This window comes from Dendrobates tinctorius, unplaced genomic scaffold (assembly GCF_039654945.1).
Source record: "Dendrobates tinctorius isolate UK_male_01 unplaced genomic scaffold, ASM3965494v1 ptg000150l, whole genome shotgun sequence".
NCBI classification, from domain to species: Eukaryota; Metazoa; Chordata; class Amphibia; order Anura; family Dendrobatidae; genus Dendrobates; species Dendrobates tinctorius.
In genome coordinates, this window is record NW_027361817.1 from 3,835,935 (window position 1) to 3,863,159 (window position 27,225).

At 43.7% G+C, this 27,225-nt stretch overlaps 1 protein-coding gene and 1 long non-coding RNA gene across 5 annotated transcripts in view; one reads left to right on the forward strand and one right to left on the reverse strand.

Moving 5' to 3' along the window:
- Positions 1-27,225, forward strand: part of MYO1B (myosin IB) — a 305,050-nt gene that overhangs the window by 156,839 nt on the left and 120,986 nt on the right. For all 4 annotated transcript variants that reach the window (XM_073546692.1, XM_073546694.1, XM_073546695.1 and 1 more), the window contains exons 5-12: positions 2,672-2,776; positions 3,123-3,169; positions 10,845-10,908; positions 16,644-16,742; positions 16,950-17,053; positions 18,368-18,515; positions 21,427-21,545; positions 26,086-26,172. In XM_073546692.1, coding sequence (XP_073402793.1) covers positions 2,672-2,776; positions 3,123-3,169; positions 10,845-10,908; positions 16,644-16,742; positions 16,950-17,053; positions 18,368-18,515; positions 21,427-21,545; positions 26,086-26,172 — 773 coding nt within the window. The remainder of the gene's footprint in view (positions 1-2,671; positions 2,777-3,122; positions 3,170-10,844; positions 10,909-16,643; positions 16,743-16,949; positions 17,054-18,367; positions 18,516-21,426; positions 21,546-26,085; positions 26,173-27,225) is intronic.
- LOC141049856 (uncharacterized) overlaps positions 19,783-27,225 on the reverse strand; it is a 111,301-nt gene continuing 103,858 nt past the window's right edge. The window contains exon 3 of the long non-coding RNA XR_012220455.1: positions 19,783-20,275. This is a non-coding gene — a long non-coding RNA (uncharacterized lncRNA). The remainder of the gene's footprint in view (positions 20,276-27,225) is intronic.

The following is a 27,225-nucleotide window of genomic DNA, read 5'->3' on the forward strand; positions in this document are numbered from 1 at the left end:
TATTGTCCTCTAGCCCATCCCAGCCTTGTGCAAGTCTATAATTTTTTCTCTGGTGTCCTTAGACAGCTCTTTGGTCTTGGCCATGGTGGAGAGGTTATAGTGTGAATGAGTATGTGGACAAATGTCTTTTATACAGGTAATGAGTTCAAACAGGTGCAATTAATACAGGTAATGATGGCAGAATAGGAGGGCTTCTTAAAGAAAAACTAACAGGTCTGAGAGAGCCAGAATTCTTGCTGGTTGGTAGGTGATCAAATATTTAAATAGCATTTTATTGCATGAAATTATGTAAAAATCATGCAATGTGATTTTCTGGTTTTTATTTTTAGGTTCTGTCTCTCAGAAGTGTACCTACAATAAAAATTAGACTTGTCCATTCTTTGTAGGTGGGAAAACTTGCAAACTCGACAGTGTATTAAATACTTACTTTCCACACTGTATGTGGCATGAAAGTGGAAAACTGCAAAAAATTAAAGAAATCTGTACTAAATCCACAAAGCCAAGAATTTACAAAGTACCGTAACTTACCTGGTATTAACTTGTGGTTAAATTAGGATTTGTGTCGCTATCATTGCTGGTCTGTGTTTTTAACCTGTTGTCGTTAGAGCCTCATCTGAGCACAAGTTGTAGCATTTCTGTGACGGCCATTTAAATATAATATATGGATTCTCTAGCTGATGTAGTACGACTCTTCATTCTGGAGCAGGGGAAGTTGGTAATCTCCGGATATTTGTATGCTCACAAGGGCACATAGACAGTGAGTTATCAGGGTCGGACTGGCCCACCAGAGCGTTCTCCGGTGGGCCCAGGCACTTCTACCTGCTGGCATACAGGGCTTACAGCTGCCTAGGGTCCCCGTTGCTCCAGGGGCCCCAGCAAGTGGCGTGTTGCGAATAGCGGCACACCACACAGCTGCTATGGGGGCTACAAGTGCCAGCGGAGCAGCAGTGGGTGACTGTAACAAATGGAAGCGGAGGCAGAGATGGTGACGTGTGTGTGTGTGTGTGTGTGTGTGTGTGTGTGTGTGTGTGTGTGTGTATATGTATATATATATAATATATTTTTTTTTTTTAAGTGGGACCACGGTCCGTGGGGCTCCGAAGGGGGCGTAACTAGTGAGCCCCGGGTACCTGTAGTAAAGTCCCTCAGACAGGACCAGAGTGGAATACCTGGAGGACACAGGTGCGACCTCCAGTTAGACCCCGGACACGTGGCAGCTTTCTCAGCGGGACCAAAAGGGATAACAGAAACAAAAGCAGAGTCCGTAATGAGGCGGGTCCTGGATCGAGGAAGTTGGTAGATAGCTGGCTCCAGTAATCTTGTCACAATCCTCGGACTCGAATGGCTGTTGGCGGAACGGGATGGCTTTTGCACAGATGATTGCAGAGATAGCCAGGGTTATCAGTATACAGATAATCTGTGGAGACCGATACCAGGAGAGAATGCACAGACTGCAAACACAGCGCAGACAGGTTAGCAACAGAACCAGGTGTAGCAATGGTAGATACTTGTTGCTCCGGCGCTCTCCCTATGGAGGAGAAGCCAGAAATAGCAGCCAGTGTGCTGCCATTGGATAATTACCAATTCCCTTTAAGAAGCCAGGGGACCGCGTGCCGTAATAGCTTTAGCTGAAGACCTGCCGACGGGTCGCCAGGAGGTAGGGGAAGGGGAGAGAACAGGACTCTGAGAAGCAGCATGGGACACAGGGAGCCGGCTGCTGCACGGGGACAGCGTGCAAGGCACGAGGTGAGTGCCCTGAACGGGGAGCAGCGGCAGACCGGGGCGCATAGCCAGGACAGGGACCGGGTGTAACAGTGACAGGAGTCAGGAGCCGGCTGCTTTGGCTAAAGCCTGTCCCTGCTGCTGAAGAGAAATGAATATTCATTCTTCCCCACGCCTCCATGGGTGTGGATAGGGATGAGTATTCATTAATAGCTGGCAGTGTCAGCCGCAGGCTAACTCTGCCCGCTATCAGGGCCGGAAGACCAGGGCCTCCGCTTCTCCAGGGGCCCCCAGGCCCATTATTGCCCATACAGTTGAAAGCAATAATGGAGGAGAGCGCGTCAGATGACTCTCCCTTTCCCCTCATTCCCCTCTGCCTCTGACACAGCGGGTGCACGATGACGTCACTTCATTGTTTACCCGCTGTGTGTCAGGCAGACAGCAGTTGCTGATGTCGGAACAGAGCCAGAATCAGCATGGGGACGAGGAGGAGAGGTGAGGTTTGTTTGTTTGTTTGTTTGTTTGTTTGTTTGTTTGTTTGTTTGTTTGTTTGTTTGTTTGTTTGTTTGTTTGTTTGTTTGTTTGTTTGTTTGTTTGTTTTTTATATATAAATCAGTGAGTCTTGGTTGTGTGATACCCTGAAGGTGGGGCCCCAAAAATGATTTTCTCTGGTGGGCCCAAGGTGCTCCAGTCCAACGCTGGTTGTCATCACAAGACCACCCCTTTTTAAGGTGTAAACCAGGAGGGTCTAACTCGAAGTACAGGGTTTAGGATCTTCTTGAATACATGTTTGTAGGATCATGTCTGTTCCTGTTGACTTTGCACCACTGACATTCTGTTCATATCTGCGTTTTTGCTGTAACGCACATGTCCATTTTACTGGCTACTTATAATTGCATATATACAGTATAAATATATATAACCTATGCCTCAACATGGTGTCTTTCAGAGGCCAGCAAGCTGGTGATGTCTTATGTAGCTGCCGTATGTGGGAAAGGGGCTGAAGTTAATCAAGTGAAGGAGCAGCTCTTGCAGTCAAATCCAGTTTTGGAAGGTGAAGACCCCAGTCTGGCTTACATTGTGCTCCTTGTCCTATAAGCTTTAGTCCTGATTATATCTGTGTATGTGAAGCCGAGATGCACTTGGATTTGTATGACACTAATATTAGTCAGTACAGATAACAATAGGATAAACCCATTCATGGGTAACATATGGTTAATAAACTACTTATATCACCAATTAGACTGTTATGTATATGTGCTGGAAATTACCAGTGCTTTTTTCCTTCCTTGTGTTCTTTGTAGACTGATTTATGGTTGTTCATAGTTGCAGATTACAAACATATGTAACTAAGCAATTGTAAAATGTTGTATAACACTTAATTTGCCTTTTATTAACAGCATTTGGAAATGCAAAAACTGTGCGGAATGACAACTCTTCCAGATTTGTAAGTATCTGCTCCTTTCTTGCACGTTCTTGCTCTTAGCCTTGTTTGTCCTATTCTGGATGTCTCCTGCTACAGTGTATCCTATTTGTGTCAGATCACATTCTTGGTGACCGTGACCTTGTGTAACAATGGTCACTCCCTAAATCTGTGTGCACACACTGCGGATTTTGCTGCGGTTCCGGCCGCTGCGGACCCGCAGCAGTTTTTGCTGCGGTGTACAGTACCATGATTCCCTATGGGAATCGAAAACCGCAATGCAAACGGTGCGGAATTGTCCGCACGGATTATCTGCGGTTTTCCCGTCTCCCATGACGGCACACATGAGAGAGGGGATCCGCCCAGTCAGGACAGGAACCCTACTGAAGATAAAAGGGCGGTACCTCTCCCTCGCTTCAGTTGGGTTTCCTGTCCTGACAGGGACCCGTGTGCTGAAGACAGCGGTCACACATACCTGCCCCTCTCCCGTGCCGGCGTTGAAGATCAGGCTGGTTTCCCTGAGCGCTGCGCGTCGGGAGGGGGAAGCGCCGTCCGCGGGTCCCCAGGGGGCTCAGCGTCCGAGCGGGCGCAGAAGCGGCACGGCTGGGGTCTTGGGGCTCTGTCGTGGCTGCCGCGCCGCCCTCTGCCAGGCCCAGATGCGGCGCAGGAGCGTCAGGAGGCGGCCGCTTCCGGGTCGCGCTCCTCTGACGTCACGCGCAGGTCACGCTGGGAAGGGGCGTGACATTGGGAGGCGGCGCCGACGATCCAAGATGGCGGCGGGCGAAAGGAGATCCCGGCGGCATGGCAGGGGGGGAGGGGCTGTGGGGTAACCGGAGGAGGCGGAGAGTGCAGTGGATCTCCCTTACATAAGGGGGATGACCACAGAAGACGCACTCATGCCCAAGGCTTCAGGATGGAAGTGGGGCAAGACTAGCAGCAGCGACAACAGCGTCAGCAGCAGCAAGAGCTCTCGCCAGATGCCAAGCCGCCAGCATACCAGGAGCAGTCGCTCGAGTGGTAGGAGCGGCAGTCGTAAACGCGACCGGCGTGACTCAGACGTCCAGGAGGAACGTCACGAGTGCATCTGAGGAGCCTCCGAGATCGGTACCCCTGATTGACTGCGGTGGTGAGTCATCTTCGTGAATGTCACCCTTATAGTAACGGGGTTCCCTTTTCTCTGATTGATCACTAGGGGTCGAGGAAGGCCAGCAGCAAAACCAAAAATAGAGAATGCGCCCTATGTAAAAACCCGCTGGCAGATCAGTGGCAGAAAGACCTCTGCGCTGACTGTATAAACAAAACTATACAGGAGGAGACCCCTGATTTGGTGGCTAGCCTGAAAGAGTTAATACAACAGGAGGTGAAAGGCTCCCTAAAGGCAGCCCTTAAAAAGAAAGGGAAAAGAAACCGTAGAAGGAGCTCCGATTCAGAGGCCTCGCCAAGGCAGAAGGGGCGGGATAGACCCTTGTCCCCCTCCACCACCTCTTCCTCTACCCAGTCCTCAGAATCCTCCTCGGACAGCGATATAGGTGGCCGTCCATGTTTTCCAGCGGAGGACGTGTTAAAGCTGGTCAAAGCAATTAGGGCTACAATGGGCCTTAAAGAGGCAAAAGCTCCCAAATCATTAGAGGATGTAATGTTTGGAGGACTGGAGGAAAAACGAAAACGTACCTTCCCTGTAAATAATAAAATAAAAGCACTAATTGACAGGGAATGGAAAAAAACGGAGAGGTCAGGGGGCTTACCTTCCACATCAAAAAGGAGGTACCCTTTTGAGCAGAAGGATTCAGAAACCTGGGAGAAAGTCCCAAAATTGATGGGGCCGTAGCCAGATCCTCAAAAAAGGTATTCCTACCATTAGAGGATTCCGGCGTGTTGAAAGACCCGCTTGATAAAAAAGCAGACGGTTTCCTAAAACACATCTGTGAAGCTTCAGCAGGTGGATTGAAGCCAGCGATGGCTGGTACCTGTACCGCTCGTGCCCTCACGGTCTGGCTGCAACAAATAGAGGACCAGATCAAGGATAGAGTTCCTAGGGACGAAATTTTGTCTAATTTGACACTGGTGCATGGAGCAGCGGTTTTCCTAGCAGATTCCTCTGCAGACTCCGCAAGGTTGACAGCTAGAGCAGAAAGTCTGTCAAATGCGGCAAGACGAGCCCTGTGGCTTAAAGGGTGTCCCGGAGACTTACCATCGAAGCATAGGTTATGTTCCATTCCATGCGATGGCCAATTCCTCTTCGGGTAAAAACTAGAAGAGATTTTGGAACATGCGGGGGATAGGAAGAAGAGCTTTCCCCGATTTCCAGGAGAACCCAAAAAGCAGCCCTTTCGGCGGAGGAGATTTAACAGGGGTCGTCCCCCGGGAGATAAAAAAAAAGCTGGAACTTTAAAGAAAGAAGAGCATCGGGCTATATGTTTAAAGGGCCCTCCACTTCCTCCAAAAAATCTCCCCAATGACGTTGGGCTGGAGGTAGGGGGAAGGCTTTCTCTCTTCCTTTCCGCCTGGGCAAATATCTCCCCCAGTACATGGGTCCTAAATATAATCAAGGACGGCTTAAAAATAAAATTCATCCGTCCGCCCAGGCATACCTTCATAATAACACCCAGAAGGAAAGCCCAAGAGCAACAACTGGCCCTGGAGACGGAAGTCTTGGGACTAGTGGAAAAACAAGTCCTACAGGAAGTCCCAGTGCAAGAACAAAGAAGGAGGTTCTACTCCCCCCTCTTCTTAATACAAAAACCAGACGGCTCTTGGAGAACCATTGTCAACCTGAGGAGACTCAGTGGGTAGACAATTGCTCCTTCAAAATGGAGTCAATCAATACGGCCTCAAAGATTCTGTTCCAGCATTGCCTCATGGCAGTGATAGACTTAAAATGCCTACTATCATATCCCAATTCATCGGGAATATCAAAAATATTTGAGAGTAGCGCTCCATGTCCAGGGGCAGGTGAAACACTACCAATACGCAGCCCTTCCGTTTGGCCTGTCTACAGCCTCCAGAGTATTCACCAAAGTGATGGCCGAAGTAATGTCTTTTCTGCGTTCTAGGGACATAGTGATCGTCCCATACCTAGACGACTTTCTGGTAATAGGGAGGTCGGATTCCCACTGCACACATCAAGTGAAGGAAGTGATAGAAATTCTAGTAGGACTAGGATGGATAGTAAACATCCCCAAATCAAGGATAACCCCAGCAAAAGAGCAATCCTTTCTAGGGTTGATATCGGACTCCGAGCAACAACGCTTCCTCCTACCAGAGAGCAAAGTGACCAAGATAAGAGGCCTAGCTCGCACAGCAATACAAAGTCCAAATATGAAACTGAGGAACGCAATGTCACTTTTAGGCTCACTGACATCATGCATCCCCGCAGTAGCATGGGCGCAGTACCACGTAAGGCAACTACAGTGGGAAGTTTTGTCAGCACAGAAACAATTAAAAGGGCATTTAGAAGGCAAACTATGTCTCTCAGTGGCTGTAAGAGATTCCCTGCTCTGGTGGACGGTAGAAAAGAATCTAACAGCCGGTGTCCCGTGGCAAAAACCAGTCGAGGACATCATTACAACAGACGTGAGTGCCACAGGATGGGGAGCACACCTGAGATCCCACTCAATACAGGGGACCTGGTCCTCGCTAGAAAGGGATCACGGTTCAAATGTAACAGAACTATGGGCAGTGGAAAAAACCGTGAAACATTTCCTTCCCTTACTTCGGGGCCGCCACACCCGGGTCATGACGGACAATCAAGCAGTAGTAGCCTACATCAATCACCAGGGGGAACGAGATCTCGGGGCCTCATGCAAATATCAGATCTACTCTTCCAGCTAGCAGAACAACATCTGTTATCCATCACAGCACTGCACATAAAGGGGGCAGAAAATATACAGGCAGACTTCCTGAGTCGCAGGCACCTAAAACAAGGGGAATGGTCCCTAAACCCCCAAGTCTTCCAACAAATAGTTCAGGCCTGGGGCAAACCAGAAATAGACCTGTTCGCTACCGCACAGAACCGGAAGGTCAGGAAGTTCTGCTCACTAAACCCAAGGGAAAACCCCTTCACAGTAAATGCCCTACAAATACCCTGGAAGTTCATCCTGGCCTATGCATTTCCCCCGATAACAATGATCCCAGTAGTGGTCAGGAAAATCAGGGAGGCTCGAGTGAGAATAATTCTTATAGTTCCATTCTGGCCGAGAAGGCCTTGGTTCTCCCTTCTGAGGCTCATGTCAGTGACAGATCCATGGATACTACCGGAGATTCCAGACCTGCTTTCCCAGGGACCAGTGGTCCACTCTCAGGTGAAGGGCTTCCATCTAGCAGCCTGGAATTTGAGAGGGCGCTACTGAGTCGCCAGGGATTCTCTCCAGGGTTAGTCTCCACCCTGTTGAAAAGTAGGAAACCTATAACATCCCAAATCTACGGTAGAACGTGGAAAAAGTTCCTTGACTTCCTGGGGGAACCCTTGGGGGATGTAGCGCCAGTGGGACCTATCCTAGATTTCTTACAGTCGGGGCTACAACTGGGGTTAGCCACTAATACACTCAAAGTTCAAGTCTCAGCTTTGGGGGCCCTATATAACTGCAACTTAGCAGCCAATAGGTGGGTGTCCCGATTCATAAAGTCCTGTGGCAGGTCAAGGCCGGTCATTATCTCAAAGATACCACCCTGGGACCTCAACCTAGTCTTAGAGGCCTTAACCAAAGACCCCTTTGAACCACTACTAGAGCTGTCACCAAAGCTACTTACACTTAAAACTGTCTTACTGGTAGCCTTAACATCAGCCCGAAGAGTCAGCAACCTTCAAGCTCTGTCTATATGTTCTCCATATACACAGATATTGGAGGACCGAGTGGTTCTAAGACCAGACCCGGCCTATCTCCCCAAGGTAGTCCAAAAGTTTCACAGGACTCAGGAGATTTCCTTGCCATCGTTCTGTAACAATCCTAGAAATCCTGGGGAGCAAAAGTTCCATACATTAGATGTAAGAAGAGCCATATTACAATATATGTCAATATCTAGTCAGTGGAGGAAAGATCAGTCCCTTTTTGTAGCCTTTCAGGGTAGTAGAAAAGGGCACGGGGTACCTAAGAGTACCATTGCGAGATGGATCAGGGAGGCCATTGTTATCCTACTACGCAAGTGGCGCTCCGGTTCCAGAAGGCATCAAGGCTCACTCCACCAGAGCCGTGGCTACCTCCTGGGCAGAGAAGGCTGAGGTATCAATTGAACAAATTTGTAAAGCCGCTACTTGGTCCTCACCTTCGACCTTTTTTAAGCACTACCGACTTGATCTGTCTTCCTCTACTGACCTAACCTTTGGTAGAAGGGTGCTGCAAGCGGTGGTCCCTCCCTAAGGTGTCTTATTCTACAAAAGTCTCATGTGTGCCGTCATGGGAGACGGGAAAACACCAAGGTTACTTACCGGTAGCCGGTTTTTCCGCAGCCCATGACGGCACCTGTATATTCCCCCCCTTTTTCACTCCTTTGGTGTGCACTATAGTTTGGGTGTTTTTTTAGTTAGATATAATGTGGTGATAGTTTTACCATGTGTACTAACCCGGGGGGCCTCTCATGCTCTGTAAACCAACTGAAGCTAGGGAGAGGTACCGCCCTTTTATCTTCAGTAGGGTTCCTGTCCTGACTGGGCGGATCCCCTCTCTCATATGTGCCGTCATGGGCTCCGGAAAAAACGGCTACTGGTAAGTAGCCTTGGTGTTTTCAATCCGCAGAAAGAATTGACATGTCAATTCTTTCTGCGGATTCCGCTGCGGTTTGCCATCTCCTCCATTGAGAATATGAAAAACCGCAGAGCAATCCGCAGGTAAAATCGCAGGTATTTTGACCTGCGGATTTTGCGAAATCCGCGCGGATGAATCCGCACCTAATCTGCAGCGTGTGCACACAGCCTAAAACACATTTAGCAATAATTCAACATATTACTGTTTCACTGTAACATAAATAAATATAAATAATTATAGTAAATCATTGTTGGTGACTTTTCTGTAGTTCCGTATAAAGCTTCCAATGAAAGCTGTGAAAACTATTTATAGAAGGTGTTTATTGCTGCAAAATGTGGCATTTTCTTTTTCACATTGGTAATTTAGGAGAGGCTAACGCCTACATTATACCTGGCCAGGGAACCCCCCACATTGCCATAAGAGTTTTAAAATGAGATTCCAGGTATCTTCTGTATTATCCCAGCAAGTATATGGCAGGATAGGTGAGCGCCATTGCCCTCGGAGCAAGCCCAGCTCTAGGATTACTGCCTACATTACCATAGGAAGAACGCAGATATTCGGCTATTACAAATCATTAACAGAAAACAAATGTACCGGGACCTGTTCTGCGTAGGATTTTATAGATCGTTATAATTGATTTAAATTCTTTGCCATTGTGCCTCGATATCTGTGTAATATGTCAATACCATGCGATTTATATATTTCTCATTATATGGAACTCCATCCTTATAACACTCTGTTTTTGAACCACTATCCTTTTTAAAGTGGTCATCTTCGAATCCTAGAAGATCATTTTTTTAAAACCAATGACACATGCTGAGATCTATATACTTCCTCCCGTATTCAGCTGCAGGAACTGTTGCATTCATACCTTTAAGAAATGTAGCACATACTTTGGAGAACATTCATTGGTTGAACAACCCTTTAGTTTTCCACCCCCAGCAAAGTGTTCATGCTGGTTATTTAGCATCCCTTCCTGCTGAAGGGAGTTGGTCTGATCTCCGTATATAAGCCGTCAGTCTCATCAGCCATGTATGACGCTTGGTGTGGCTCTGTCTTGGTTCAGTCCTGCTTTCTGTTACCAGACAAGGACCTGACCAATGATGCTCATTATAGATCCTCAAAACTGCGGAATTTTTGGTATGGAGGGTTAGTAAGATGATACGAGCTGGCATGTTAATTATAAATGAGCTAAAATTATATTATGAACATTGAAACACACTTTTTATATCAAGGGTCCACTTTGTGCCATGCAACCATCAGTGCCAAAGCCTGCTTGCTTCTGGTCAGTGTCACTAAGGTACAGAAGAATGTGGTTGTTCTCTGCGTTGCCCGTGGTGTTCTGGTGCAGAGATTGGAGTGCCATCTTTTGAAGACAACTGTTCTGTTCTCTATAGAACCTGGAAGACGCATTGGAGGGACACATTGGCTGATCCATCTATTAGTACCACCAGTCACTGTACGTCCATTGATTTTAAAAGGGGACACTAGGTGTCCCTGCTAGTGGAGAGCGTTTTCAGGCTCAAATAGAAGACCATCGGGTGATACCCTTTTGGATGCAAAGGAAAGTAAAACGAAGGTGCTCACCTGAGCAGGTTGTGTACAGGCACAACTCATATGAACGCTTGAAGATATCAGCTGCTGCCTCGTACGTGGGTTGGTGATCTCATCCAGGATAGTTGACCAATTTGGACTATAACACGATAATGGGCTGCGCTGCTGTAATGAAGAATACTGAGGACCAAGATGAGTTGAATCGTTCAACTGATCTTAGTCCTAAGGATTCTTCATTACAACAGCGCAGCCCAATATTGTGTGCGCATCCAAATTGGTCATTTAGTCAGGCTTGGTTCTACATCTGATTTTCACGCAAAGTCCATGTGAACTTGTGAAAGACAATTTTTTTTTTTTTTTTTTACATTGAAAATACTTATGTTTTTGTGTAAAATGTTTTTTAGGGCAAATACATGGATATTGAATTTGATTTCAAGGGAGACCCACTTGGTGGAGTGATAAGTAACTGTAAGTACAGCTATTAAGAAATAAGGGTCACTGTGTGTGTGGCATGAGTAGAATTTGATTTGGATAATGCAGGTTGTGTAATCTACAGTACTTGAAAATGGCCTGTGTCAGCATATGCGAATTGTGTTTGGTATTCTAATACTAAATGCCTTATTATGTGTGTATAGGTATAATATACAGTGTGTGTATATATACATATAATAGAGGAATGCATCAGGGAGTGGAGGATGGGGTTAAACCAAAATAGGAGAAGAAAAGAAATTATCATACACTCAAAACCTAGGAACAGTCACAGAAAAATCCACCAAACGTCTTCTCCTATAATAACCACCAACAACCTGCAGCCATGCAGCATAAGATATCTCTGACAATGAGTGCTAACCAGGACCCAGATTATATAGGAGATGGGAATGGTTTACAGTGAACAGCTGAGCCTTGATGCAGGAAAGCTTCCAGGAGCTCTGAACTGAGCAGATTAATCCTTGCACTGCTAAAAGAAATATACACCTTTCAATATGACGGTGAAGTGCTTGTAATCAATGCAGGAGTAGTAGAAATCAGAAGCTGTGGCCCTCTGGCTCCTCTCTGTCGTGGTCAACCCGTGACAGATACATCTTGGGTTTGTACAAGACCATGCTTATATGAAGCAAGAAATTGACATTTAGTAGTTTTTTTTTGTTTTTTTTTATTATTATTTTGAAGTCTGTTTTTCTAGATGGCTGACATCTTTTCATTACTTATTTTAATATGCATTTGGAAGAATTTGTTTAAACTCCATCTTATAAGATATTCCCTTGCTTTTGTATTTCCAGCTCCATGAATAAAACAGAATAGTCTATTTTCCCAAGGTGGTAACTCATCCACTATCCATAGAAAAGGGATTGCTTGTGGTTTGACCACTGGGACCCTATTTGACACCAAAAATGAAGCTCTGCAGCTCTCATCTAAATGGAACTGAATATAAGGCCGGGATCATACATGCAAGGAATATGGCGGAGTCTCGCATGTTAATACCCGGCTCTCAGATCAGAGCGTGCAGCCGCATAGCAATACATGCAGCCATACGTTCGACTCCTGAGTGACGGCTGCAGTGCCGGATATTAACATGCGGGACTCGGCCGTATTCCTCGCATGTGTGATCCCGGCCTAAGTATGTGCACCTACTCATTATCTATGGGGTTGCTGGAAATAGCTGAGTGCTGTACTTTCCATAGCATAGGATATAACTTGCTATTTTGGGAATCCTCCCTTGAAGCTTTCTCCACTCTTGGCTAATGTTGAATTTCGTATAGTGTGGTGAACTCTAAAAAGTGGGTAAATGACAGTTTCTCTAAATTTTCAGTTTTGAGGGCACAGAATATGCCAGGTTCCTCTAGATAAAGAGCAGATGGGCACTACCCGTACACTTCCATTTCTGAAATGTCAGAGATTTAGGGTGAGGGCTAGCACTTATACTTCTCACACTGATCAACAATCGCTCCTCCCAATTGTCCTTTTAAAATGAAATACCAGCTATTACCGCTGCGTCCCTTCAGATCTTAAACTTATTTTTCTATTATTGATGTGAATCGTGGACATCTTATTTTCATCCTGTTTTTAGAACAAAGTGGGGTCTAATTTTAAAGCCAATATTTCAGTTCACAGTAAACTTATTACAGGATATCCCTGCCTCCTCGGCGTCTTTGAATTACTGGATTTTTTAAACTCATGCCTATCCTTTTGTATTGATGAATGCTAATAACTATATCGGCAAGACTGGTCTGATGTGATATATAATAATATACATGCGGTAAGTTGTGTTGTAGTCCTACCTGTGACCATATACGAGTGTTTGTATGATATGTTTGGTACCATAAAGGGTTACTCATGTTTGACAGATCTATATATAGCATATGATTAGATCACTGATATATAGGTTTAAGGCCCCGTCACACTAAGCGAGATTGCTAGTGATATCGCTTAAGCGTCACCGATTTTGTGACGCAGCAGCGCTATTGCTAGCGATATCACTGTGTGACACTTACCTCCGACCGGCTCCCCCGCTGGCGATCGCTGATCGCGCGAGAACGTCCTGGGCCATTTCTCGTCGGCCTCTTCCTGCTGGCGCCGACGAGCGACGCGTGGATGCGGACGGGAGGAAGTCTTCATCGCCGCGTCTGACAGGTAAGTAACGACCGCCAACCGCTGCTGCATCGCTGGTGAGATCTGCCTGTGTGGCAGCTCACTAGCGACCATTTAGCGATGCACCAGCGATCCTGACCGGGTCGTATCGTTGTCGGGATCGCTGGTGCATCGCTAAATGTGACAGTACCCTTAGGTTATGTTCACACCAGGCATTTTTTATGCTAATTCCCAGCTGCTCTTTACAGTACCATCAAAGCCTATGAGATTTCAAAAATCTCATGCACACACATTGGTTTCTTTGTCATCAATGTTTTGTTCTTTGCTTGTTTTTTTGAACATGGAGCATGTCACGTTTTTTTCAGCATTTTTCACCCATTGAATGAATGGAAAAAAAATATGAAAAACTGCAACAAAAACGCAGAAAAACCTGTGTGTTTGCTACAGCTTTTTTCTTGCCAATCACTCGGGTTTTGCTGCAGAAAAAAACGCAGCAAAAACGCCCAGTGTGAACTTAGCCTTAATATATGGGTTCAGGGTGAATTAGGCTGTGTGCCCACGTAGCGATTTTTAAGCGTTTTTGCCGCGATTTTCGGCGCAAAAATGTTTAAAAATCGTGTACAGAACGCCCCCCATGCATTCCTATGGCATTCCGCACATGCTGTGGTAATGCTGCGCTTTTTTCCGCGGCGGAATCGCATCGCGGAAAAAATCGCAGCATGGTCATTCTTTTGTGCGGAATCGCAAAGAATTGCCGCGATTCCGCACCCATAGGAATGCATGAGAATCGCTTACTTCCCGCATGTGGCTATGCCCACCATGCGCGAAGTTAAGCGTCTCCTGTGCGGTTGGTACCCACGGTGTGGAGGAGAGGAGACTGTCCTCCAGGCCCTGGGTACCATCCCCCTGTAAAAAAAGAATAAAAAATAAAAAATCTGGATATATTTACCTTCTGGCGTCCCGCGCTGCATTCCCGGGCCTCAGCGTTCCCAGTAATGCCTTGCGGCAAGGTCCTGTCATGACGTAGTCTCGCGTGACTCTAGCGGTCTCGTGAGATCGCTATAGCAACGCGAGACCAACGTCATCACAGGTCTCGCAAGGCATTACTGGGAACGCTGAGGCCCGGGATGGCAGCGCGGGACGTCGGAAGGTAAATATGCCCCGATTTTTTTATTTTTAATTTTTTTTAACATTCTATCTTTTACTATTGATGCCGCATTGGCGGCCTCAATATAAAAAGCTGCTCACACTTGTCAAACACTGTTTGACGAGTGTGACCAACCTGTCAATCACTGTCAATCAAAGTGCATGAATATCGCACGCGAAAATTGCAGCAAAATCGCGGGAAAATCTCGCGGGAAAAAAAATGCGCGATTTCTGGGATGGAGTCCAGTTTTTAGTGTCCGGAATAAAACGCTACGTGGGCACATAGCCTTAAGGTTGCAGGAAATGAATTCAGCTCAGTACACAATGCAGAAATCCTATACTTATAAAATGAATGTCTGAATTGTACAGATGTAGTATCTGTCTTGCACATTAGGCACAGCTCTGCTTCTTTTGATCTGCAATGCGAATGATCTTATTAAATACATCTAGATACCTCTCCAGACAGCTTGCCCTTTATCTAGCCAGACGATTTGTGCTTGGTCAGCTGAATTTTCCTGTTTACCGCTCACATGACTGACTGCGTTGGCTTCACGGTCAGATCCAGGCACCCGTCAGCACAGCTATCTACAGTTTACTGATGGAACAAGGTCAAAACCAGAAGCGTGCCCCTTCCCTCAAGCCAAATCAAACAATAGCAGTTTCTTCCACTACATCCTGACTCCAGGCCGTGTGATATGATGATGTATATGAAATCATGCACCACTTGGTGCTCCTATACAAAAGTATGCTTTGATAATACAAAGCACAGTGGAAAGCTTTGATGCCATTTATGCTTGAGGTTAAAGGAGGTTAATAGGCAAAAAAATAAACTGTAATCTTTATTTTGCCTGTTTTAATACTATGTTGTACTTCTTACAGTACCCATGTCTCATCTCAAAGGGGTTACCCAGATTTAGGCTACAAGTCTGCAGTCACACTACTGCAGACCTGTGAATCTTCACAGCGCGTGCACTGCTCACTGTGACGACTCTCCAGTGATGGGCATGTGACTATAAGTATGTGGTTTGTGTAAATGCGGTCACTAGATGTGCATAGCTTTGCTCAATGCAAGTGTATTGAGCGAAGCTGGGCACGTCTAGTCGGAATGTGAGCGGTAGTATGCAAATCGCATACTTGTGGTCACATGACAGAATGCTTAGCTTTAGAACAGGATGGATAATGTATCATCTAAAAATGGTAGTGCTACAGTGTATACATGGTGAGAGCCTGCTGAAACCGAGCCTCAGCATTGACTGACAGCCAGCTCTACAGTGCGTACTGAGTTGGCTGTCAGTCAGCGCCGGAGTGTGGTTACAGCTACCACTCACTATGCACTGAGTGGTGACTGAAGCAGATTAACCCTATATCTACAGCTTAATATCGTTTTTTCACATGGTTCACAGGTTACCTTTTAATCATAACCCTTTGAAAGTCGGTTTGTAGGTTGCTGACCATTTTTGAGATGCATAGAATCATAGAATGTTAGCTTTCCAGCGTCCTGCTCAGTGCAGCATATTCTTTGAATTCTCAATCTAGGCAATTTGTGGCTAGGTTGATCTACGTCCTGGGCTGTTGCACAATATATTCCCTATCTGGAGCCAGTCTGTCGTGTTTTCTCATTGTTTTGGAACAAGCTGAAACATTTCTGCACTAAATGTCTGGAAAAGTTTGATAATCTTATAATTTATTGGATTCGTATGCCCTCTATTCCTTTGTGAACTGCTCCTTTGAAAATGTAAACTCTTATGAAAGTGTATGTACCTTATCAGGGCTCCTGACTTTAGTAATCAGTCATTGTTACTTGCGTATAACGTATAGCATAGGGAAAGCCGGGAAGCATTAACCGAAAATAAAGTTTAGTCATATTTGTGTTCTTAGTATAGTGTCCTTAATAAAATTAAAATTGATGTGAAAATGACCTATTAACTATATCTTTGTAGATGGCATATTGTAAAATCCTTCTGTAAGGTAGGCCTTAATTTACAAGACGTTGGAGAGAATCTCACATATTGCACTGCTGGGCTAGATTCCCATTTTATACAGTGCTCTCCAATCCATGTTCCTGTGCAAGGTCATCCATTATTCAGTGACTCCCAAGTGATTGGTTCCTGTAGGCTATTCTGACAGAAACTCCAACGTAGCGCTCAATGGAGAGCACAATATAAAGCTAATCCTAGCCATAGTGAATAGAACAATTCAAGGCCAGGCTCAGACGGGAGTATTTCTCCATCCGTATGTGGACCATAAAGCCCTGAGTGACTGTAGATCTCCCAACGTGAACTGACAAATATGAGGCTGTAAATTCAGAAGAACTGTAGGCAGTCTGGGCATTGTGGTCCGTATATGAAATGTGAACTATGCCCGTGTGAACTCGGAACCAAGAAGTAAATATACTGGAAGTTTAATACATTAGTTTGCTTATCTATTTTTTTTTTTTAAATGATCCTACTGTTATCTGACTTCTTTAGATCTCTTAGAAAAGTCAAGGGTTGTCAGACAGCCAAGGGGTGAACGAAATTTCCATATCTTCTATCAGTTGTTGTCTGGTGCCTCCGAGGATCTCCTTAGTAAGTATAAATATGACAATGAGGAATGTGCCTTGGAGCAAGTCTTTAGCACCCTTCTCCTTTTTGATGTATGTTCGCTCTGCATTTCATGTGTCAACAGTGGTGATGAAGCCATCCCAAGATGTTACGTTTACTCCGTTCTTTTGGTGTTTTGTCAACTGCTGAGAATGTATGTGTTTCTGTAATGTGATCGTGTCATTGCTCTAGGTAAGCTAAAACTGGATCGGGATTTCAGCAAATACAACTATCTCGGCTTGGATTCTGCAAAAGTGAATGGTGTGGATGATGCATCAAACTTCAGAACAGTCAGGGTAAGATGCAACAAAAACTGTGTGGGTCTTTAAAGGCTGTGTGCGAAATACACAGATTATACTATATGGAACATGCGTAACTTATTATTTTTATTATGGTATTTTTTTTTTTTTTTTTCAGTCATTTAGAAAATTCTCTCTGCAAATGGACCTATACGAAATTTAAAGGTCCAAACCATTTGAGCCAGAGAACTAGCTTCAGGCTGTGACAAACATCACGACTCATTTACACAACACTCTTTTTTTACATTTTGTGCACAACCTCTGCCACGTGTTCAAAAAAGCTTAGTCCTAGCTTGGCTCAACAAACTAATTTTGTTAGCGTAACCGTTGTTTTAAGTTGCATTCTGATTGCCCAGTACATGTGCAAATGACTGATCTTTCAATCTCCATTCACAAGTAAAATCTGTCTTCAGTAAATACATACTTCTCCATTATTAAGATAAAGATGGCCGTTGGTTCTGGTAAAGTTCTGTGTAACTGTCATTTCAGGAGAACTTGTAGAATAATGTCTGTGTCTGATTCTAGGTCCTTCCCCATCTTCATATAATTTTAAAAGAACCATCTGCCATCTCCTATCTCAGTATTGGGAACGTCTGTCTTCAGTGAATTTTACCTGTGAATTGAATGAGCGATCTGTCCAGGGGGAGAAAGAAGCGGATTTCTCTGATAAGATATTAGTTGCTCATTTTCATGTCTACTATTGGTCTATGAAAAAAATCAGTGACTGTTACACTCTAAATTATACCAGTCCATGACTACATTTTTGTCTCTAGCACACGATGACTGAAGAATGTGTAAGTTTATTAAGAGGTTCCTCTTTGTGGACTTGTCACATCTTACGCCAGCGGACTCTGTATCAAGATCAGCATATTGGAACGCCAGTGTCAGTCAGATCCTATGTGTTACCACACAGATAACCATTTAAACAGTGCTTTTGTGCAAAACCTATTTGAGTGGACTCGGGTAATGAAGCCATAAGTAGAACAGTAGACATGATTGCACTTTTGCTCTCCTTTCTAGTGATTAAAAGTGATTTGTATTGGGTTTTCTTGCAAGTGCTCTTCGGTTTAAAAAAAAAAAAAAGAGCAATACTCCCTTCCCTGACTCCCCTCTTGGTCCAGGTTTAATGCTGCCTGGTTCCCTGCTGGTCTCTACCTGCTGCACCACTTTGGTGTAGACACTGGGATATGTGAACCACCGGCAGCGGTCACACGTCAGTGTCAAAATGGTTACCACAAAAAATAACGATTGGTTATGTTTTCATATTGTCATTTATTTAAAAGGATTCTGAATCTTTGTTGTTTTTCACAGAATGCGATGCAGATCGTTGGCTTTATGGAACATGAAACGCAGTCTGTTTTAGAAGCTATAGCTGCAGTGCTAAAATTGGGAAACATTGAGTTCAAGCCAGAATCTCGTGTTAATGGCCTGGATGAAAGCAAAATTAAAGATAAAAATGGTAAGGCCGCTGTCTGAGCCACCCAACAATTAGACCCCTTAATGACTTAAACCAAAAAAATGTGATCTGTAAACAAGCCAACTTTGTTGCCTTTAAATGATCCAGTGAACGTGAATGATAGCTCAGAGGCTATGCTTTCTGGAAAGCGATTATATCCTAAATGGAGACACTGCTAATAATCCCCCAAAACAAGACGTTTCTGTTTCCAGGACTCGGATGCCTTTCTGTCTGACATTCCTAGATATCCAGGCAATTGAATTGCATAGGTGTGGTCTTTTCTAAATTACTGACCACACCATGGTCATAAATGAGGGACTAGCCACAGAAAAAAATACTTTGTAATACCTCTATGTCACATTAAAAGTAACTGTAAAAATAGAAGACAAATACTACTGTAATGACCGAAAGGGTTATTCACCTTATAGGTATTGCTTTGTATATCACTAAGGGGTCCAATTGACGGGACCCCAACCAATCCCAACAATGGCCATGAGGCTCTGAACTGCTTCATTAAGATGTAGAGGTTGCTATGCATGTGAACCATTGCTCCATTCATTATGGGACTGCTCAAGATATCTAAGAGCTGTGCTCTATGGCATAGCCATAGGTAATGAATGGAGTGGTGGTCACCGCACTACACATGGCATTCAGTCTGATGGCCATTCTAACAGAGCCCTATACCTGGGCTTGATGGCCTCAGGGTCAGACCTGTAGATGATTGATGACCTACTAGGATGGATATAACACTTTAAATGTTCAATCACACTGGGAGCTGCCAGGTAGTTTATTGCTCGACATTTGCATTGCCAATAGCGTTATACTGCATGTCTTATTCTTCAATATGACCACAAAGTTATATGTTATAAAGAGGCGTGAGGAAAAGGCAAGTGGCATCTGCTACTATGTGGCTTTACATGCTAGCAGTTTCTCCAATTGAAAGACCATTAAACTACAGAGTGATTTGCTGATCTTACAAATCCCATTTTCAGCACCTCTGAAGTTTAGTGTGTCCTGTAGTCGCTGTCTGTGAATCCTTGTATGCAAACTTGATTAGAATGATCAAAAGGTATCCAACTGTACACAGTCTAGACGTCGTAAAGCTGCCATTAGTGCAAATTTATTTTTATGTTGTATTTAATAGATGAGTAAGTTGGGTCTGAACCGTGTCTTGCACACATCAGTTTTTTGTTTTTTTTAGTTTGCTATTTTTAGATCAAACTTGCCCATAGCCCCATTAAAAAAAATCAAATGGCAAACTTATCACATGTGCTGTCCGTAATTTATTTTTTAATTGGTAAGAGAAACTAAAACATTAATGTAACAAGAATTGTAAAAACTTAACACATGGACCAAGAATGGTTCCAGCGCGCTAAAAGAAAAATCCACGCCATTTTTTATGTATGAGAAAAAGAAATGACTTGTGAAAAAAAAGTGGATCGCTTAAAGTAGGAAACACTCACACATTGGTCTGTTAGTAAAGGGTTATTCCCATCTTCCTAAATGGGTATTTTTGAAATTTACTGCATATCAAAACTTTCATCTGTTCTGGAGATATTAACACTTTTTTTTTTCTTCTTTTGTTTACATCTCGTTGCCTTGGAAACTGACCACCTCTGTTAGACAGCAGAACACTTGCTGCACTTGCAAGTCCTTAGTTTCTATTGAGCTTGGATGCCATGTTCGAAGCTGTGCAGGATTGCTGGAGTGCGCGTTGTTGCTGCCTAATCCCAGACAGCTTTAGTAAGCTAGAGAGCAACATGCTGTAAAGGAAAGAAAAGTGTTAATATCTTTAAAAATGACTACAGATTTTAAGAAGCAGAAAATCTTGACTGCATGTTTTTACAGACACACTATCTGATTATTCTCATCTATGAAGATGGGAATAGACCTTTAAAGACCAGTACAGATTGCACAGTGCATATGTTAGATCAGGTATCCTTTCAAAAACACAAGTTACTTTCGGAAGACTCCTCTTTCTGCCACAAGTCTCCTCCTCAATGGACACCACTTATAAGTCAGTCAAAAAAATCATTCTAATTGAAGGACATGAACATTAATGTAAAATAACCATACTGTTAGCATATGGGATATTTCATACATCTTGAAATAAAGCTGAAAAATACTCATCCAAAACTTTGGATCGTAGCATCTTAGATTGATTTATGAAAGTTTTGTGCCACACTGACACTTTTTTCTCTTGAATGTGGGTATGGCTAAGCTCACACAGCATGAGCATGCACTACTGATAAATTAGAAGCATCTTCTGACTGCTTGTGAGAAGGCCCCTTATACACTGTAGATGGCTGTTGGCTGAGGGATGGTTCGTCTGATCGTTTGGCCGGCAGCTATCTTGCCCGATTCTCCCATACACAAGCACTAGCTATGCCGTGCGCTCTTGTGTTCTCTGTCAGACATCTTTGGAAAAGACTTATCTCCTGAAGAACAAAAAGGTTGGGCAATCTGAAATCCGAAATGTTTGGTCCTTCACTCCCATGGCAATCCTAGGCTGTCATCCAAGCCCGTAGAAATTAGCAGGTTCTGCCGAAGTTTGCCCTAAGTGTATGAGGCTTTAAGTTTTAGTTGTCTAACTCCTGAGCAGCAATAGTAAATGCGGGTCAACACAAATGTATTTGTAGTTTTAGCAATGTGTTATGGCAGAAGGAAGAAAAAAATGTCCCGCCATCCTTTCAGGTTATCAGTATTGTTACCCGAACTATGGGGTTCCCCTTGGCGTGCTTGAACATGCTGTGCTGTATTAATCCCCTACATTATAGGTGGACATAGCCTTTGTTTAGGCTTCAGTTAGGTACTTTACAGGTAGAACTGTAGGAATCCTTTTTTCTTCTGGAACTATGATCTGCATAAATAATTTGTTATATATTTGTTTATATATTTTCTTATTAATGCGTAGAATTGAAAGAAATCTGTGAACTGACGGGCATTGACCAGAGTGTGCTAGAACGAGCTTTCAGCTTCCGAACAGTGGAAGCCAAACAGGAAAAAGTCTCCACCACACTCAATGTTGCCCAGGTTAGTTATTAACTAACATTTTGCATTTGTTTACAAAGCAACACTGATAATTTGACTACCTGCTATTTTCTTTTTTTGTTGGTAGCATTCCGCTTCAATCTCAAGGACATGGCAATGCATTTAGATTACTTCCCCAATGTAGATGACTGTCTTTACCAGTAAAATTGGTGTATTACTAAATGAACCGTGCAGTTTCCAGTGCAGAACTCTGTAATAATATCCAAGAGCCTAATAAAAAGCCAAATACAAAATATACATACATATATTATAGTGTGTATGTATACAGTGGGGCAAAAAAGTATTTAGTCAGTCAGCAATAGTGCAAGTTCCACCACTTAAAAAGATGAGAGGCGTCTGTAATTTACATCATAGGTAGACCTCAACTATGGGAGACAAACTGAGAAAAAAAAATCCAGAAAATCACATTGTCTGTTTTTTTTTCATTTTATTTGCATATTATGGTGGAAAATAAGTATTTGGTCAGGTACAAGCAATCAAGATTTCTGGCTCTCACAGACCTGTAACTTCTTCTTTAAGAGTCTCCTCTTTCCTCCACTCATTACCTGTAGTAATGGCACCTGTTTAAACTTGTTATCAGTATAAAAAGACACCTGTGCACACCCTCAAACAGTCTGACTCCAAACTCCACTATGGTGAAGACCAAAGAGCTGTCAAAGGACACCAGAAACAAAATTGTAGCCCTGCACCAGGCTGGGAAGACTGAATCTGCAATAGCCAACCAGCTTGGAGTGAAGAAATCAACTGTGGGAGCAATAATTAGAAAATGGAAGACATACAAGACCACTGATAATCTCCCTCGATCTGGTGCTCCACGCAAAATCCCACCCCGTGGGGTCAGAATGATCACAAGAACGGTGAGCAAAAATCCCAGAACCACGCGGGGGGACCTAGTGAATGAACTGCAGAGAGCTGGGACCAATGTAACAAGGCCTACCATAAGTAACACACTACGCCACCATGGACTCAGATCCTGCAGTGCCAGACGTGTCCCACTGCTTAAGCCTGTACATGTCCGGGCCCGTCTGAAGTTTGCTAGAGAGCATTTGGATGATCCAGAGGCGTTTTGGGAGAATGTCCTATGGTCTGATGAAACCAAACTGGAACTGTTTGGTAGAAACACAACTTGTCGTGTTTGGAGGAAAAAGAATACTGAGTTGCATCCCTCAAACACCATACCTACTGTAAAGCATGGTGGTGGAAACATCATGCTTTGGGGCTGTTTCTCTGCAAAGGGGCCAGGACGACTGATCCGGGTACATGAAAGGATGAATGGGGCCATGTATCGTGAGATTTTGAGTGCAAACCTCCTTCCATCAGCAAGGGCATTGAAGATGAAACGTGGCTGGGTCTTTCAACATGACAATGATCCAAAGCACACCGCCAGGGCAACGAAGGAGTGGCTTCGTAAGAAGCATTTCAAGGTCCTGGAGTGGCCTAGCCAGTCTCCAGATCTCAACCCTAAAGAAAACCTTTGGAGGGAGTTGAAAGTCCGTGTTGCCAAGCGAAAAGCCAAAAACATCACTGCTCTAGAGGAGATCTGCATGGAGGAATGGGCCAACATACCAACAACAGTGTGTGGCAACCTTGTGAAGACTTACAGAAAACGTTTGACCTCTGTCATTGCCAACAAAGGATATATCACAAAGTATTGAGATGAAATTTTGTTTCTGACCAAATACTTATTTTCCACCATAATATGCAAATAAAATGAAAAAAAAAAAACAGACAATGTGATTTTCTGGATTTTTTTTTTCTCAGTTTGTCTCCCATAGTTGAGGTCTACCTATGATGTAAATTACAGACGCCTCTCATCTTTTTAAGTGGTGGAACTTGCACTATTGCTAACTGACTAAATACTTTTTTGCCCCACTGTATATGTATGTTTGTATGTGTATAATATAAAATATAATTTTACATATAATGTGACCCATTGATCAGTAAGTTTTATGCTATTCCATGGTTAATGGGATAACTTATAAACTTGAGACTACCTCTTTAACAAAATGCAAGGTAAGTACACAAGAGTCATCTAAATCAAATCAAAGGGTAGTCACAATCCTTTGCTTTCAAAACGGCGTTAATCTCAATTCTTCAAGGTAAATTTGCAAACCGTTTTTGAAGAAATTCAGCAATGAGGTTGTTTCAAACATCTTGGCGAACTAACCACAAATCTTCTGTGCATATAGGCTTCTCTCTCCTCATGTAACCCCGCACACTCAATGATGAGATCAGGGCCATGTGGTTGCCGTATCATCACATCCAAGACTACTTGTTCTTTGCACTGAATATAGTTCTTAATGGCATTGGCTGTATGTTTGGGGTTATTGTCCTACTGCAGAGTAAATTAGGAATCGGACAACTCTCTGATGGTATTGCATGAGCAACATTGAGAACCGTAGACTCAGTGGTCAGACAGGGAAAATGACTGCAGCATATGAAACTCGCATCATGCTTAATTTTTCAAATCAAAGATGGTCTAGCAGTGCCATTAGATCAGAATCTAGCCGTAGCAGCACCCAGTGAGACCCAGCTAAGCTACACCCTTTTACTGTTTGGAGAAGTCAGGCCAGAAATGGTCTTTATGGAAGAAAAGCAGCCAAAAGACTGACATTTCAATATAGAAACAAGACAACTATGCACAAAAACATAGCAACTGGGGTGCAGAAAATGGCAGCAAGTGCCCTGGAGAAGGAAATATTTGTGCAATCCTATGCCCATAAAAAGATTTGTGGTTAATTCTCAAAGATGTTTGGAACAAACTCCCAGCCGATTTCCGTTAAAAACTGTGCAAGTGTAGAAAAGGATTGTTGCTTTTTAATCAAAGGACGGTTGCACCAAATAATGTTTTCTAGATTTTCCTTTTGTTCTTTGACTTGACATTTTGTAGAGGGGGAGTGGACCCCCTAACCAGGTAACCCTGATTACTAATATGGTGGCTTACACTAATATTGGATGTAGGAGAACCTTGGCAGATGACCGTTGTCTTACTAGAAAAAAAATCTATACAAAGACCAGCACTGATATTTCTGCATATGGTGACCATATAGTGGTAGATGCCAGTACTGCTGATCATATAAGAGGTTACAGCACAGTTATAGATGGTGACGTACAGCTGACGTTCTTTCAGCTAAAGTCCTTCGCTTTTCCCACGTTTTTTCATCTTGCCCAGACCAACATGACAACTTTTCCAACCAGGACTCTACAGAGATTACAAAGACACATTAGACTTCTCACATTTCAGGCACCATCCCCACCTATTCACAGCCTGCACAAATTCCTTGGCCTGCTGACACCCCAATGCTGAGCCGCTGCTGCCGTATGTGTCCCTATTACTGCACCTACTGTGTGGTACTGTGTGCCCTCTAGTTTTTCTCCTACTGGAGCGCTAGTTCCCCCTTTTCAGTACACTCATACAGTATGTCAACAAAAATGCCCATAAATGCTGTAGGATACCCCCCACAGTGAATTGCTTCCCCACAGTACCCTCCACACGGACAGTATGATGAAACTACTGTATCCCACGCCTCAACTTCCCCAAAAGGTACTGTGACCCCAACACTGTTTAAGCCCCCCAACTGTGACCCCCCCCACACACACGGCCCTCCATGCAGTATAATGGGCCTACATACAGTATATTGGCCCCACACCTCTCAACACTGTATAATGACCCTCATACAGCCCACCAGACAGTATGATGGACCGCACACAATCCTTCACACTGTATAATTGCTTGCATACAGTAAAATCCACTCCCCATAGTCCTCCATACAGTACAATGCACGCCCCATAGTCCTCTATATAGTACAATGCACCCCATAAGCCACACAGGATAACGAACCTCATAATTCTCCATATGGTATTCTGGGCACCACAATGTTCTAAAAAAAAAACAAAAAAAAAACTCCCCTGTCTTCATAGTTCCCCAATTCTCCGATCTCCGCAGCGAGTTCTCTGAATCTCAGCGTAGCGGGCGCCATATAGTAATGTCATCACAACTGCTTCGCTGAGATGTCAGACATCGAGGAAGAATGCTGGGGGAGCAAGCGTCAGCTGACACTCCCTCCTTTATCATTGCTTTCAACTGTAGCAGCATCTAGGATGCCGACACAGCCGAAGTTGCGATGACGAGCTGGGAGTCCCGTGCTGGCAAAAAATGGCCCTTTTTTTTGGAGTTTTACACCAGTTTGTTTGGGTTATGTGCCAGGAGAATTTCTTTGCATATGCTGAACACAATGCTAATGTAGTCTTGCCCTTTGTTCCTTGATTTACAGTATGATGCCTTTAACTAGAACAGCATATTCTGCTGACAGATCTTAACTTGACAGAAACAAAGCTATTCGAGGTGTTACACATTTCTTAGTGACTTGCAGTGAAAGATCCTCAAAGTGTTAACTTTTTTTTTTTTTAATTCAGTTTTTTTCTAACCATAAAATTCAAATACAATATTTGTCTGTAATTTTTTCTTCCACCTATTCCCCTCTTCTAATATGTTAATGCTATTTTATCTGTCTTTATCCAGGCCTACTACGCACGTGATGCACTGGCTAAAAACATGTATAGCAGGTTGTTCTCTTGGCTTGTCAACCGAATAAATGAGAGCATCAAGGTACTCAATGTTTTCAGTCTTCAGTTTCTTTTCAGTAACAGAAAATATACAGTAAGATGTAGAAGTATTGGGGCAAGCCCTATAACAGTACAATAGATTTAAAACGAGCCATGAAATTGTGATTTGATGAATATACTTTCAGCTTTTATGGTTTTGAAAAAAAATATTGCAGTATTAGGCTAGGTTCACATCGCATTCGTGCCATCCATTTAACGTATCAGTTAAGCGGATGCGCAAACGCTGATGCCCAAATTCTATTTTTATCTATGATTGCGCTAATGCATGGTAGCATTGCGTTGCCATGCGTTAGTAATGGAGGTCTATGCACAGCGAACGCGTCTGTTCGCTGTGTTAGACCTAAACCCGAAAACGCGGTAGACCGCGATCGAAGGTGCGTCACAAAGTAACGCATGCCGATTTAGAGATGCGTTACTATAATGGATGGCAGTGTGTGCGTTAACGGATCCGTTACATTGTGTTAGTGCCGCATAGTAACGGATCCCTTAAACGGATGGCCATAACGCAATGTGAACCTAGCCTTAGTTTAACAGACCTTTTCTACATGGTTCCTCCATTCCCATCGACTGATGAGCAGTTTCATGGCTGGTATGGCCTGTTGGGGTCTGCAGTTGATTCCATGTTTACAATTGGTATTTGTTAGCTGTTCAGTGGACCCACATATTGAGCGTTCCCCTAAAGTGTCATAGTAAAGAACATCAAGCTGAACAAAAAAGTATAAACACTATAGACAAAAAGGTCCTCCAAGGATATTGTATAAAATATTCAAAATTTATTAACACAAAAAATAAAAAGAAACAGCAAACCATACAGAAAGTGGAAAATGGCATGACACTGGGTGACAAACGTATGGACTATAAAATGACTGGTACAATAATGTAGCACATGAGGGAATATATGGAAAAATTATTTGCATACAAAAATAATTATAGTGCTTGAAAAAAAAATCCCTCCTAAAAAATAAATGATGTGGGTATAGAGAAGATCAAGTAAGGGAAATGTACCTCATGGCTAGAGAATTGAAGCAATAACATT